The 15,626-nt window shown below is 41.8% G+C and overlaps 1 protein-coding gene across 4 annotated transcripts in view; it reads left to right on the forward strand.

The window, feature by feature from the left end:
* The window catches only part of tut4 (terminal uridylyl transferase 4), a 25,156-nt gene extending 14,620 nt beyond the window's left edge, over positions 1-10,536 (forward strand). For 3 of the 4 annotated variants that reach the window (XM_032525367.1, XM_032525368.1, XM_032525369.1), the window contains exons 19-30: positions 19-108; positions 1,493-1,606; positions 1,732-1,809; positions 1,993-2,170; positions 2,271-2,318; positions 2,530-2,612; positions 2,721-2,836; positions 5,584-5,738; positions 6,500-6,597; positions 7,660-8,209; positions 9,722-9,892; positions 10,006-10,094. In XM_032525367.1, coding sequence (XP_032381258.1) covers positions 19-108; positions 1,493-1,606; positions 1,732-1,809; positions 1,993-2,170; positions 2,271-2,318; positions 2,530-2,612; positions 2,721-2,836; positions 5,584-5,738; positions 6,500-6,597; positions 7,660-8,209; positions 9,722-9,892; positions 10,006-10,094 — 1,770 coding nt within the window. Of the gene's footprint in view, positions 1-18; positions 109-1,492; positions 1,607-1,731; positions 1,810-1,992; positions 2,171-2,270; positions 2,319-2,529; positions 2,613-2,720; positions 2,837-5,583; positions 5,739-6,499; positions 6,598-7,659; positions 8,210-9,721; positions 9,893-10,005 lie in introns of all 4 variants that reach the window. The other variant, XM_032525366.1, reaches the window with a different exon arrangement.
* Positions 10,537-15,626: the final 5,090 nt, after the last annotated feature.

The raw sequence follows: 15,626 nt of genomic DNA on the forward strand, positions 1-15,626 counted from the left end.
GACGGGTCATCTCTGTAGGCTCAACACAACACCAGAATGCTGGCTACCTATGCAGCCCTGGATCCACGTGTGCAATTTCTGGGATACACGATGAAGGTCTTTGCTAAGGTATGGGAAAGTTGACAAACTGATACAGTGATCCTTTCCTGATTGCTTTTGGACGGTTCAGTTTGCAGTCCTCTGTTCTAGTTCTTCCTTCAAGGGGTTTGTTAGAAGCTCGTCTGTCTGAAATTGACTTTGAAGAGTGCTGCCTGTAAATATACAATAACAATAATAATTTTAAACTAAATTTAAATTACTAAATGCATGTGTAAAGTTCGTATTAATGTTCCTACTAACTAGTGGTTTACTAAATGTGTGTGCACCATTACAACTTGATTGTTTAGCCAGTAGCTTTACTGGACATAGTAAAGCTGGACATAGTAAATCAGATGCATGGAAATTCTTTCCCCAGCAAATTACAAAACAAGTTAAGGTATAACCAACAGCTACAGCATCACAAGGTGTTATATAACTTCCAAAAAAAACTTTTTAATAATAATTTATTAATTTCTTAAATAAAATTACATTAGTTTATGCAAACCTAGAGAGAAATATATCCAGAATACTTTGAATGTATGCAGGTTAAAGTAATAGGGAACGATCTAATTGTGCAACCTTTTTTGGGTCGGTTACTTAAAGTCACTCGAATTTCAACTATTTTAAACCTTTTATTCAAACAGCTTTTTCATTTGTGTAAAATATATCCTCTATATTCCATGGTACGTCTTTTGCTTACCTTTTAAAGGTGCTTTAGGTAGGATTGTGAAGATCCAGGACAGGAAAATATTAAACATTCTCAGTCCCTCCCCCCTTCTGCTAAAGCCCAAACGCTCTTCTAACCCCCTCCCCCCACAAGGGTGAGCTGTGCACTAAGAGGAGGAAAGGGGTGGTAACCTGTCTGTAGCTCGTGCACAGAGGAGGGGAGGACACTATGAAAGGCATGTGCCTGATCAGTGATTGACATACAGTCAGACACCCACCCTGGCCTTGATTGGTGTATCTGAATTTTTGCCAATTGCTCCACAGGCTGTAGGGGGTGCCAGAAGAGCCAGATGTTATTACCTGTTTCATGTAGTTCTCAAACATAGGGTCAGTTTCAGCAAATATGACAGAAAGTTAGTTTTGCGTGCGTGCGTGTTGTAGAGGGCGCATCGGAGTGAGTAGTGTCTCCCCTGTTCTACCTGACCACTGTCAGAAGAGTTAACCCTCTCCTTGATTTCATGTTGTTTATTGAGAAGGAAAATCCGGAAATGAGTAGCGAGAAATCTGTTACCAACACGCGTCGCCAGGATGTTTTGTGTATTTTTTGAGGTGCCTGTGAGGCTACAGCGTAGGGTCCGTATCTCCATGTACCTACTTACGTAGCCATGGCATCGATGTAACGTGGAAGCATAAGTTGGCCTTTAGTAGAAAACATTATATTTGTGTAACTGTCCCTCTGTGCTCACAGCGCTGCGACATCGGGGATGCGTCCAGAGGAAGCCTCTCATCGTATGCGTACATCCTCATGGTGCTTTACTTCCTGCAGCAGAGGCAGCCGCCAGTCATTCCCGTCCTGCAGGAGGTACCAGTCCCTCATTAGTAGCCATAGCCTTTAAACTCAAAAGAAGTTAAATATACCTGAAAATTGAATTGCTTACCTGCTTGGCTTTGAATGAAACGAGATATGTCTGTATGGTGTCTTTTTAGATCTTTGATGGGAACACTGTCCCCGAGCGGATGGTAGATGGCTGGAATGCTTTCTTTTGTGATGACCTTGATGATTTGGTGAGTTTAATAAAAAATAATTTAAAAAATGACTTAACTTACACTCCTCCTAAACTAGGGATGGCATTGCATCATTTGCCATTATCTGAATGTAGTCTAAAATCTGTAGTTGCTCCTGTCACACAACTTCTACTATTTCAGCATTAGATAGATACTATGTGTAAGTGTGTTTCTTCTGCACAGCGTCGGCTTCTCTCAGAGCTGCAGCCGAACACCGAGTCGGTGGGAGAGCTGTGGTTGGGACTCCTGCGCTTTTACACAGAGGAATTTGACTTCAAAGAGCACGTCATCAGCATCCGCCAAAGGAAACGCCTCACCACCTTTGAGAAACAGTGGACCAGTAAATGCATCGCTATCGAAGGTGCTCACACAGATCTGCGGATCCCTCCCGTCTTCAACTGCTTCTTAACGTCACAGCCGGGTTCTTCCTTTTTACTCACTCATCGGTTCTTTCTCCTCAGATCCCTTTGATTTGAATCATAATCTTGGTGCTGGAGTTTCTCGCAAAAGTGAGTGATGATTCATATGTTTCTGGTATCAAATTCTTAAAAAAAAAAAACTTTTTGTATTTAAAAGAACATACAAATGTGTTGGATTGTTGTCTCCAGTCAAAGGTGGTGTCTTTACTACAGACATTTGGTCTGTCAGTTCAGCCTTTTTGTTCATGGCTGACATTTGAAGAAGCAGGTGAACATGTTCCTTCTTTGTTTCCTTTGCTAGTGACAAACTTCATCATGAAGGCCTTTATAAATGGTAGGAAGTTGTTTGGGACTCCATTCTACCCCATCCCAGGCACTGAAGTGGTACGTCACTGTGACTCTCGTGAATGGAAAAGGTTAAGAATTTGAATGCTGCCTGCTCTGTGTCTTGAGGAACTTTCTAAACTATCTGCGGTTTCCTTTCTGCTGCAGGACTACTTCTTTGACTCCAAGGTGTTGACGGACGGCGAGTTGGCGCCCAACGACAGGTGCTGCAGGATCTGCGGGAAGATCGGACATTACATGAAGGACTGTCCAAAGAGACGCAGGTTGTCCCCCTTTTGTTCATGGAAATATTCTCTTGCGTTGGTAGAATAAATAAACTACTGAGAAGTAATATGTTATAAATTCATATAATTTCTACTTGTTTGTTTTCTCGCCTAAGTTAAAAAAATCACTGTCCACATTTCCGCTGTTTATACATTAAACGTATGAGGGAGCAACACAATTTTGATGTAGCCATAAAAATGAGAAGGTAAAAGTGTGGCTGCTATGACAACAGTTACATATTGATGTGCAGAAATACATGTAATGTTTAGATGGACTACCCCTGACCAAAGAGTAGGCTCAAAACTTACCAAAGAGTTACTTAGGAGAAAATCACTTTATTATCTGTATGTAAAGCAATACTAAAGCACTTTTCTGGGGCGGCTGTGGCTCAGTGGTAGAGCGGTTGCCTGCCAATCGGAAGGTTGGTGGTTCGATCCCCGCCCCTGCAGTCATTGTCATCGCATCGGAGTGTGAATGTGTGTGAATGTTTATCTGATGAGCAGGTGGCACCTTGTACGGCAGCCCCGGCCACAGTGTATGAATGTGTGTGAATGGTGAATGTTTCCTGTAGATGTAAAAGCGTTTTGAGCAGTTGTTAAGACTGGAAAAGCGCTATATAAATACAGCACATTTACATTTACATTTACTTTTCCCGCTTCGGCCCCCCTACATGTTGCAAGCAGAATTGTCCATTTCCGCTGTCGTAATGTCTCATTCAAACTACAGATCCGCTACCCAATCTGGCAAACTTCCTGTACGTAACGTAGGGGGAAAAGTGCTTTAGTGGTGTTTTAAAGTCTACTGCAGCTTTCCAGTTATGTTTTCAAGTCTTGAGAGGTTTTTGGTGGATTTTCTAACAATAGAGATTGTGATTTCTTTATCATTTCGAGAAAAAAATCAAGGGTTATTGTATGTATACAGGGTGGCCGCGGGTCCTTAAAAAGTCTTAAATCACGTTTCCTAAAATTAAGGCCTTAAAAAGCATTAAATTGTCTAAATTCAATTGGGTAGGTCTTAAATATGTTTGTGTCATGTCACGGCGAAAATGCAGGCAATCTGTTGTCGAATATTTTTCCGGTAGGCTTTGCGCTGCGTTGTCGCAGTAACATAAGCCCATTTGTACAGGTCCTATCCCGACCAACGGCTATCCTAACCTTAACCACTTCAACCAATCAAGCTGCGTGGGCGGGTTGTGACGTGGCCGTAGTCAGTGAGATTTGTAATTTGCGGGATTTCGTAATTTGCAGCATGCAGGTGATACAGTAATTGTTGATATCCGTCTAGAAACATGGGGAATGCAAATTCAGTGACAAGTGGCTTGAAACAACGAGTATCTTGGTTAAGGTCGGTGCCTGAAAGCTATGAAGTGAACTGCGTTATCTGTCGGAAGATTTTCAAACTTGGGCCAATGGGGATCAGCGGTGGAATAACAGTATAAAGCAAAACAACGAAACGTAAAGGCACGCAGCACCCCGCATCGCTAGTTTCTGCTCCACCGCTAGCAACGATGTCAACGCTCAAACGCTAGATGTTATGCGGGAAATCTACAGCCAACAACGCCAGCTGACCTACGAGCAGTTGTGGCTCTACGCCAACACTCCGAGCCGAGGTGAGGGGGGCTGAGGACCGTGACAAGACACAATTCTACAGGTCAAATGACGGGACTGAAAAGTGTTCCAAGCAATGCTTCCAGATTAAGGCTTGTACAGTCATTACCTGTGGGAAAGACAAGACAAGATACGTGGCTAAATTTGGATTGGCGCCATATATAAAAAAACCTCGTCACAGAAGTCCAGAATGCGGTGCGTTTGTAATTATGTTCGCGAAACTGAACCAGACAACCAAAAGCAAACGCTGGACTTGTATGTGCGTGTATCGTTATAAATTGGTAAGGACACGCTTTTGGGAAGGCTTTCTCAAGTGCAAAGTCACTGTTTTTGTTTTATATAGTATATGAATTGTTTTCCAAGTTATCACAAAAGCCATGAGAGACATTAAAACTTGAACAAAAATTGGTCACTGGAGACCTGAAAACACACAACACACACACACACACACACACATATTCCCACACCGCAAAACACTCATACATACTGCTGTCTACTTTCTTCCATGATGAGTCCTCCCAAACTGCAACCCATCCATCTGAGTCTCTCTCTCTCTCTCTCTCTCTCTCTTCTCTCTCCTCTTCTCTCTCTCCTCCTCTCTCTCTCTCTCTCTCTCTCTCTCTCTCTGTCTGTCTGTTGTCTGTTAGGCACAAACATAAGAGTCTTTGCATTTTAAAAGCAGCTGGAAGTGCATTTAATTATTTTTTTGTTCAAAAGGAACAGTGTTTTTTTTAAATTCACTGATGTTATTTCACTTGATGTTATAACCATTGTTCAAGGGACTCAAATGTTCTGAAAATATTGTAATAATATAATTTAGGACAGCAATTACATTTTGTGTTAGCTTTCAGATTACACACATAAGTCAATGTTCTTAAACTCAACAGATTATTGTCCTTTACCATACTGTTAATTTTGTGTTTACTTGGAAAAAATTACTGTATTTCCATCGTAAATTTGGTCTTAAATTTCATTTAGAATTAGTATTAAAAAGTCTTAAATTTAACTTGTTAATACCTGTAGCCACCCTGGTATAGTAGAGTGAGAACCATTCTTATTTTTCTCATTAATACAGTTGTACTGTGTTTATACGTCCCTTCTTGTCGTGTCCTGAACTTATGTCCTATTTCCTCTACCAGGATGAAGAAGAAGGAAAACGACAAAGATGAGGACGTTAAAGAGGAGGATCGGGAGCCGAAGGACAGACGTTGTTTCCAGTGTGGGGACATGGGCCATGTACGGAGGGACTGTCCCGAGTACCGCCACCTCAAACAGAGGACCATCGGAGCACCAGGTAGCCACAAAATCTGTCTCATGTCGACAACCACGCACCATACTTATTCATGACCTTTACATATTTTGAAAGAATTTAGAGGGACTCTGTAATATTAGGCTGTGTTTATTTGGAAACGATCTGAAAAGCAAACACAAAAGTGGCAATGTGTTCTCACTACTTATCCCGCTTTTAGACAAGCGTTTGGTGGGGGGGTAGGGGGGAAGGCGTCCATATGGTGACCCAAAAGTATGTGAAATTTGATGTAGTATGCACACCAGGCGGCTAGGTGGTAGTGTGAAGCACTGCCACACAACATCTCCAAGTCCGTGCACCTGCGCAGAACCTTCCTTCTACTTCTCTTCTCTTCTGGATAGACAAGGAGGTGGAGTTACTGCTCCAAACAATACACACACACACACACACACACACACACACACACACACACACACACACACACACACACACACACACACACACACACACACACACACACACACACACACACACACACACACACACACACACAGTGCGTTTTTATGCTTAAGACGGGAATGCAACGGTGGAGCGTTTCTAAGATTTCCACTGTGGAGGGTGGTTTCAGTTTTTGTGTTTTTAAGCCCCAAAAATGCCATCTAAACAACAAGCAGATGACATTTTTACATTTTCACCCGCGAGCGTGTGAAAACAAGGACTGAGATTGACTCTCTTCACACAGCTAAGAGTCAGACCATCAGGGTGTGAAAATAAAACCGCTTATATGTCTTCTTATTCTTCCCCAGCTCCTCACATGGTGCGAACTATGGTGAGCTCCCAGTCCATCCCCATTCCTCAGACAGTTGCAGACTGTCCTGGACGGACCAGACAGCCCTCTGAATGTGTAAGTACAAGAGACATCACACTGGGGTTAGTCTTCATCCACAACAAATAATTTCCGGGATTGTTCAGGTGCCAGATCTCTGCAGGGTAAATCCAGACAGCTAGCTAGACTATCTGTCCAATCTGAGGACTATGGTTACCTGGTCCTCAGATCTCTGCAGGGTAAATCCAGACAGCTAGCTAGACTATCTGTCCAATCTGAGGACTATGGTTACCTGGTCCTCAGATCTCTGCAGGGTAAATCCAGACAGCTAGCTAGACTATCTGTCCAATCTGAGGACTATGGTTACCTGGTCCTCAGATCTCTGCAGGGTAAATCCAGACAGCTAGCTAGACTATCTGTCCAATCTGAGGACTATGGTTACCTGGTCCTCAGATCTCTGCAGGGTAAATCCAGACAGCTAGCTAGACTATCTGTCCAATCTGAGGACTATGGTTACCTGGACACTTCTTTTTTCCTTTTATTTGGAATCCATTACCAACAGCAGTCATCCTTAGGAAGATACTTTTATGGAATGATCCATATTTTCAGCTTTTAATAATGTTATCCTAGAACAAAACAAAGGAAGGGCGTTTGAGGAAATATAAATTTTCCACTTCTTGCAAATTTCCTCACATTTCATTTCCCGAAGCCTCCTGCATGAAAGGTGATTATTTCATTACAAAGATTTCATAGATTATATCACACCAGCCCTCTACCGACTGGGTGTCTGGTTTAAGCCATTTCTTTTATTGTTTTTCTACCAGCGACTCAAGTAGCGACAAGTATTTAGTTTTAATATTTTTGCATTTTGAATGTAGTAGCTCAAAACAAGAGTTAATCCCAATTGAGACTCTCTAAATAAATTAAATAGTAATGAACTGTCTCATTACAACTAGCTGGAAATGTGTAGTTTTGACTAAAATCAAAACTAATTTGGGATAACTGGCCCTTGGTAAACTCCTGTTGATGCTGCAAAACTTCTCATGAAACACAATTTTCCCAGTTGAATTATTTGACTATATAAATAAATGTGTGACTTTAATCTGAAATTCTACCACTTTTCTTTCTTCTTTTCAATAGTCTGACAGTCGGCAGACTCCGCCCTACTCCCCGCAGCCTACAGCTGTCTCTCAGAGTTCCTCCCAGTCCTCCAGCTCCCCTCAGCCCTCTCACATTAAAACCAGCTCTGCGGGTCCCCAGAAGCAGCCGGTTCACCCCCAGGTCCCCCTGTCTCTCTTCAGCTTCCCTACGTCCCATCCAGGCCAGTACCACCCGGGGGCGCTCACCGCACTGGGGCTTCTTACCTCTCACCAGTCCCAGGGGCAGCCCCACCACCCGGTCCACATCCCTTCCACCTCCTGGCCCATACACGGACCAGTACTCACTACGTCCTCGCCCAGCGCCCCCTCCCCGCCCGGCCTGAAATTTGCCCTGCGTTCGGCATCAGGGAACGGGAGTCCCACAGGCTCAGGGGGCAGCCCCAGCCCCATGAACCTGAACGACCCCAGCATAATCTTCGCCCAGCCGGCGGGGAGACAGCTGGGCGTCGGGCCGGGTCGGGAAGGACACTGGCACAACCACTTGGCACAACCCGGGTCACTCACGGGCAACGGCACCGTGGTCAAGTCAGGTATTCACTGGGTGAACTTTGGTGGCACCTTCTGTGTGTGATTCTGTCTTTCTGTCTTCCTGTCGTTTAGACTCTGAAATGATTTTGGTCTCCGACTCTATCCCGTTCACTATAATCTGGGTCAAACAGACGCTGAGGCGACAGAAGCATCGCTGCACGTGACTCTAGTGAACACTTCACTTAATAGCAGCTAACTCCGATTAAACCGTTAAAATGCTGACAGCTAAACGTCTGTATTTCACCGTTCTCGGAAAAACAAACAAAACAAAGCCTTGTGGTGCATTCAAAGTTATTGTAAAATACCCTATTCCCCTATTTTTTTGGTCTAGGCACCGGCATCGTTTTAAAAGTATTGTTTTAGCTCTGGTATCGGGGGGGGAAAAAAAAAACAATACCTAACCCTACTTAAAAGTATTAAAGAAGTCTTAAATTGAATATTATAAAAATAAGGACTTAAAAGTATAACATGTCCTCATTTTTACTTGTCCTTTTGGAGGATAAATGAATACCGTAACATCATCAATGGATTTTTTAGTTTCATAGCATAAGAGCTTTTAATGCAACAAATATTTTATTCATTTTGTTGTTAGAGTACACAAATAACAAATGTTTTTTATTTTTATTTTTTTATTAATGAATTCACATTGAGTTACTTGGTAAATACTTATTTTCTCTGGCATAAAATCCACACCTATTTTTTGAATTGCAAAGCCATAAAGTTGGCATTAAATTTAATCCTGAGGGTTATTAAAAAGGTCTTAAGAAGTCTACTGTACATTTAAGTTGGAGAATCCTGGGGATACCCTGTATTACATACCACCATCTCCTGCAGTCATCCCGATGTCCAAGTCAATCTGAAGATTTAAAGGTGCTCCAAACAAAGAAATTTGGACATCTGCAATTGCAAACTACATCTGAGAAAGATGGTGTTAATGGAAGCAAAAGCTTCAGAACACCAACTAAATTGCCCTCGTAGCGATAGTTTTGTCAACTCCATTGTTCCACACGTCGATCTTGTTTACAGTTGTTAGACAGACTGAGCGTGCCGTCCCTGAGGCATTTTTGGAGAATGTGAAGGAAAAAAGGATCAACTCAAAACGGGGGTTGCTCTTTAAAATGAGTAAAACAAGATCATTTTAGACCGTAAAGAGTTTAATAAAGTAAGATGCATTGTGATGTGGGTCACTGGTTGGTTTACACAAGCTCAGCGTTGGGCATCGTTTTGATTTAAACAATTCAGATTTTTCCTTTCGATTCCGGTTCTTATCGATTCTCGATTCCAATTACTTGAGGGTTAGAGTTGAAATGGGTCACATGTTTATTTCACAGATAAGAGGAAAGCTTTATTTTGATTTAATGGAAACCATTAAGTTGGGCATGTTAAATTTGGAACCGGTTCTCGATGCCCCATCCTACACACACTGGGATACAACCCTTATTATTAGATTTTATTGAACTTTGCCTCTCCTTCTTTTGTGAGATATTAAGTGTGCTTTGATCTCGTCTCTACAGAGTCGGGCCACCCGGCCCAGTTTGTAGGCATGAGCCAAGGCTCGCGGTTATGGGAGCACAATAAAACCCCACAGTACGCCCTGTCTCCATCCTGGCCCTACCGGATGCCCCAGAACTTCATCCAGCAGGGCAACGGTCGCTACCAGCCTGGAAAACCCTTCGTGGGCCCAGGTCAGGCATGAAACATATTTCCTTTTTTATTTTTTATTTTATTACTGCAGAGAAAAATTGCTAGTCATAAGTTAATTTGCACTGACTTTTTTTTTTTTTGCTTCTTTCATTAGGGTCTGTGGTGCATCCGAATCCAAACTTCCCACTGGTCCCCCACGTCCGACATCAAGTCAATCTAAATTTCATCCAACAGAAGAAGTGAACATCAAGAAGTGCATCTCTTTTAATCAGATCCATGGTCAGTAACATAACAAAGCAAAATTATGTACTCTTTGCATCATTTGATCACAAGGATTTTTAAAAGTTTTAATTTTGTTTTCTCATTTTTGTACAGTTTTTATGTTTTTATTTCCTGTCTCATTACATTGATTTGTGATACAAATGTCAAATATTTTAATACCCCCATTTTTGAGGGGGTCCAAAAAAGTGTTTTTATTTTATGTGTAAAGTAAGGAGGACAAATATAAACCTTTATTTTTATTAGCTGTATTCATACGTTGCTTGCCACAAGATGAAGGCTTTGAATAGACGTTTTAAAACCAACCTAACATGTCACCCTAAGTATGTAGTGCCAAAAGCAGGGTTAGCAAGAAAAAAGGGAAAAAGATCTTAGATATAAAAAAAAAGGCTTCAAAAAAATAAAGCAAAAAAGCAAACAACTTTAATGTGTTGTGTGTTTTCATGTGTTGAGTTTCGTGTTTGTGTGCACTACTGAATGAGCCTGTGTGGATTTTCTATGCTTCTTTCCGACCAAGTAGCTACAGGAACAAAGTTATTTTGCGGCATATTTGATTATACATGCGCTTGTGTTTCATAGAAGCTCTAAAATTTAAATAAAGCTTTTTTTTTGTTTTTATAAGTTCTCCAAGGTTCCATCAGAGCTTCTACCAGGACCAATCACTTTGGGAGCACATCTAGAGTCTAAAACTAACAATTCCTTTTGCACAACATTTAGTCTTGCATTGCCAGACCTTCCTCCACAGCTCTTCCTCCACTGCTGATGTCCCAATAAAGAAATAGATAGAATAGATATATACTTGTGCTTGGCGTGGGAGCTACAGAAGGTCATAATCTGCATGCGAGGTAGGTTTTATCAGCTTATTTCTACATGTTGGCAACAATGAGTCACTCATGAACATTTCACTGTAATAAAGTGTTATTTAAAGGCTGTATTTTTAGGTTATATTTTACAGAAGAACCTGTCGTGTTGTCCGCAGTCGTCTGTGGGTGGATGTAGGACCTGGAGCAATCACCAGGGGGCGCTGTCACACACCGCCTATCAGGAACCTGAAGAGAAAACATGCCATCAGTGCAGTAAGTCTAATGTATTAACGCTCCTGGGAGTAACCTGAAGGCAACACAGGTACGATAGAGTACATCTCTGTCAGATAAGAAATGCAACGGGTTCTTTTTCATTAAATTATTTCAGGTTTTCTGAGGTAATTATCTCAGTTCAAACAAATACTGGGCAAATATTTTTTGTAAGTTACGTATTGCACTTTGTTGCTTTTCTTGAATATTTCCATTTTAGACTTTACTTTTCTTTCTTTACATTTCAGAAACAAATATTGTGCTTTTTCTCGACTACATTGATCTGCTTACTCTAAAGATTTACATCTACATCATCATGTAAAACGAGATGAATATGGCTTGTATGGTCATAATAATCCTTTTCTCTTTCCCTCTTCTGCCCATCTTTTGTTTTTTAATTTCCCTGCTGGAGATTTGGCAAATTTTATAAAGTATTTCAGTGTGTGACACTTTCTACATTTTTGCACTACATTTAAAGGAACTACGGCACTTCTTTTCCTTCCGTTTTTACTGTGTTAAACTCTTCGATGGTTCACCTCTGGGATTGCTCCAGTGCCGCTGGAAATTCCTCCAGATGTCCCTCGTGTTGGCCTTATCCTCACTACTATCGCTCGACTCGCTCCTCAGTTAACTGCTTAACTTGTTTGCTGCCTATGATCTTGACAACAAGTCTGGGGATTGACTTTGCTCCAGATGTGTTTCTCTGAGCCGAGAAGGCAGGTGATGCAGTCAGGATCACAGAGACAGAGAGCAGCAGACGCATCCATCCCACAGCTCCAACCTTTATTAATGTGATAAAGCCATTAAAGCCAAGCACGTACAGCATGAAACGTACCCTGAGTTCTCTTCCGTTTGCTACTATAATCCTTTACTTACAAACTAAATTATTCCATTTTACAGCGTACTTTTCCATGACAGTCGATCTTGATTCTTGTACAGTGTTTTCTTTCTGTCAGCTTTTTCTGCACCGTGGTTACCTCTCTGTTTTCACCCCTGACACTCTGCAGCACTCTGCAGAGGACTGGGATTTACTTCAGCACACACACACACACACACACACACACACACACACACACACACACACACACACACACACACACACACACACGTATGTATTCAAGTGACAGTAGGCTATGTGACATTTACATGAACTAAAGTATAGCCTTTCCAGTTTCATACCACACACACACACACTCACTCACTCACTCACTCACTCACTCACTCACTCACACTGAGTGTTCGTTTTGCATCTGTTTGAGCACCAAATTATTGTTAAAAGTTCCAGTTAATAGTTTTTTTTTAATAATTTAACTTTCTTAACATAAATCCAACATATTATTAGTAAATATAAATGCGTTTATTTGTGAAAAAAAAATCACCATTATTAATACTGGCCTATGCGTAAAGTATAGTCACTAAGGCCAACCCTAGATAGTTAATAAGGCTTCACTGTGCCACATTTTTTTTAATAACTTAAGCACTAAAAAGTTATGTAAAAAGGCTTTAGGCCGCCCAACGTTATTATAGGCCCAGTTTAATAACCAATTTAATTTTATACAATGTACTGCATATAGTACGAGGACCCTGCTCCGTCTCTCTTTCAGTTAAGTAGTCCTTAACGTTGAAGACCCCTGGGCTGGAGGAAAAGTCAGAATATCGCTAAAAATGTAAGAATTTATTCTCTAGGGACCTTGAATCCCTAAAGGAACATTCATAACAATCCACCCAGTAGTTGTTGATATATTGCAGGATCAAAGTGACGGACTGATGGACAAATCGACGTTCCCATCCACAGGGTCATGCTGCAAAGCACGGCTGACAAATAAGCAAATTTTACTGGGCCACAGCCATATTTTATGATCTCATATTGAATGTAAAATCTGAGTCACTTATAACGTTAGCCATCGAAGAAATGTAGCAGAGGAAACCGTAGAGATCTTTATGGTCTGGTCAGTTTTTGGTTTTCCGTGTGTCCCTTTTGGACCAGGTCCATAACCAGCTCTCATGAAACGTACATTACATCCTTCTGAAATGTAGAACGTCTCCCAAAAAAGGAAAACCAGAGTACCATAACCTGAATCCTGTATTTGGAACTGCACACAGGGCGGACTATATTGATTATTGGCCCTTTAAGTACAGCACTTAACGTAATGTACGTCGTGTAATTCCTTTCCAGCTCTGTCCAGTTGTGTCCGGCTCTTTTCTTTATAAGACTCTCGCCGACAATCAACAAGGGAATCAACTGGTTTAGTTAACTTTTAATTTTGCAAAATCATTAACTGAAAAGATTATTTCTAATTAAATTTCCAGGAGCGATAAGGACACATCGTTGATAAGAGGCCTGAGCAGAGATATAGAGCCTAATTACGTTAATTGCTCTATACCTGGAGGAGAAATCTGAGTCAATAAGTTCTGCAGCCTTCTAATCTCTTCATAGAATAAAGCAGGAAGGGGGAGAGCTGGACGGCTTCATCCCGAGTCTGGCACCCTGCCAGAGCACCGCCGCCGGAGCTCGGCGTCTCTCCGTTTGATTTGGAAGATTTAAGTTATTAAACGGTCTTAATCACTGTGGAAATGGCCGCTGATTCTCGTCACCGGCCTGCTGCGGCTGAAGTGTGAAAGTCAAAACGCAAAGTCTAGATCTTCAAGGAGGAGCAGCAAGAATTACAATGAACAGTCTTTATTTAATGTCCACATCATTGTTTCAAATGCACTTTGGTGTAAATATGAACAGGTTTAAAAAAAAAAAAAAAAAAAAAAAAGGTCAGTTTCATTTTCTGGGATTTCTCAGGTGTGGCCGGAAACTCTGCCGGATGTCCCCCATGTCCAGCGGATATCCATCCTGCAATTTCCCCGCTGTGGGACTAATACGTTTTTCTTATCTTATCACCTTCCTCTTGCTTTGTCTCAGGTCTCTGCAGGGTAAATCCAGACAGCTAGCTAGACTATCTGTCCAATCAGAGGACTATGGTTACCTGGTCCTCAGGTCTCTGCAGGGTAAATCCAGACAGCTAGCTAGACTATCTGTCCAATCAGAGGACTATGGTTACCTGGTCCTCAGATCTCTGCAGGGTAAATCCAGACAGCTAGCTAGACTATCTGTCCAATCTGAGGACTATGGTTACCTGGTCCTCAGGTCTCTGCAGGGTAAATCCAGACAGCTAGCTAGACTATCTGTCCAATCGGAGTTTTCTGTTGCACGACTTACACGTGTTCCACCAAAACCAGTTCCTTCCCGAGGCGATTTTGCAGAGACACCGATGCTCCGTCTGACCCAAGACAATTGTGATTGGTTTAAGGAAATGCCGATAAACCAGAGCATGTTTTTCTCCCATCCCGTAACGCTGTGTGGACCAGACGGACCCTCCTTTGCAACGCTGTGGAAGAAGGTCTGGCAATGCGAGACTGTTTGAATTAATATCCCTTGAAGGCAAGGTAAAGCAGCTTTATTTTTTAGAGCACATTTCAGCAACAGGGCAATTCAAAGTGCTTTACATAAAAACAATGAAAATAATAAAAGTTACAGTCCAGTTGATTTATCCTGAGCTTCAGATCATTCGATTGACACGTGGATGGAAACTTAGCTTGTCACAGAGGAGAGAAGAAACTAGTAAAATAAACAAATTATCAGAATCAGAGAAGTTAATTCCATGACTCGAACTGATTGATTGTCAAAAAATAGTTGGCGATGAAGTTAAGAGTTATAGACAGCTAATCGATTCACCGTTTGCAGTTTTACCGCTCATAGCATAGCTGAACACCTCGTTTCTACTGTTTACATGAAAAACAATGTTGCCGCCGTGATCCTTCTCCAGTTGTAAAAACCTGTCTGTAAGTATCATAAACCATTTGTTATAGCGTCTCATAAGCTTTTAATTGATGTTTTTATAATAACCGAATGGTTTTGGTTCACTCTCATGGCTCTTATGGTCAATGCGAGACTAAAGTAGCCTCAGCAAAGTAGGCAAGGCAGCTTTATCTGTGGAGCACATTTCAGCAACAGGGCCATTCAAAGTGCTTTACACAAAATAAGTACAAATTTCTTAGGACATAGGATTGGATAAACTGCTGCAGTCATTCTGAGGAAAAGTGTGTTCTGTTCAGTCCCCTCCGTGTGTGTCCCAGCGCGGACTGTCGGCCTCATTAATGCACTTGGCTGAGACGATCTGTTCGCACACAGGCCTTAATTGATTAGCAGCCCAATTAAAGAGCAGCGATGGGGGCCGAGGCTGGAAGAGAAGGTGACAGAATCACGGCGCTCCCCTCTCGCCCTGAGTAATTCTTTCACTGAGGCTCTAAATCGGGTTTGCCTCGGAATGATAATGGATGTCCGGGCTATCTAAACATGCACCCGAAAGCCAGCTCGATCCCTCAGCGGGGACAAGGCGACAAATTATTCAAGGAGGAAAGTACAAGGAATAAA

This window comes from Etheostoma spectabile, chromosome 9 (genome assembly GCF_008692095.1).
Source record: "Etheostoma spectabile isolate EspeVRDwgs_2016 chromosome 9, UIUC_Espe_1.0, whole genome shotgun sequence".
In the NCBI taxonomy this organism is placed as follows: Eukaryota; Metazoa; Chordata; class Actinopteri; order Perciformes; family Percidae; genus Etheostoma; species Etheostoma spectabile.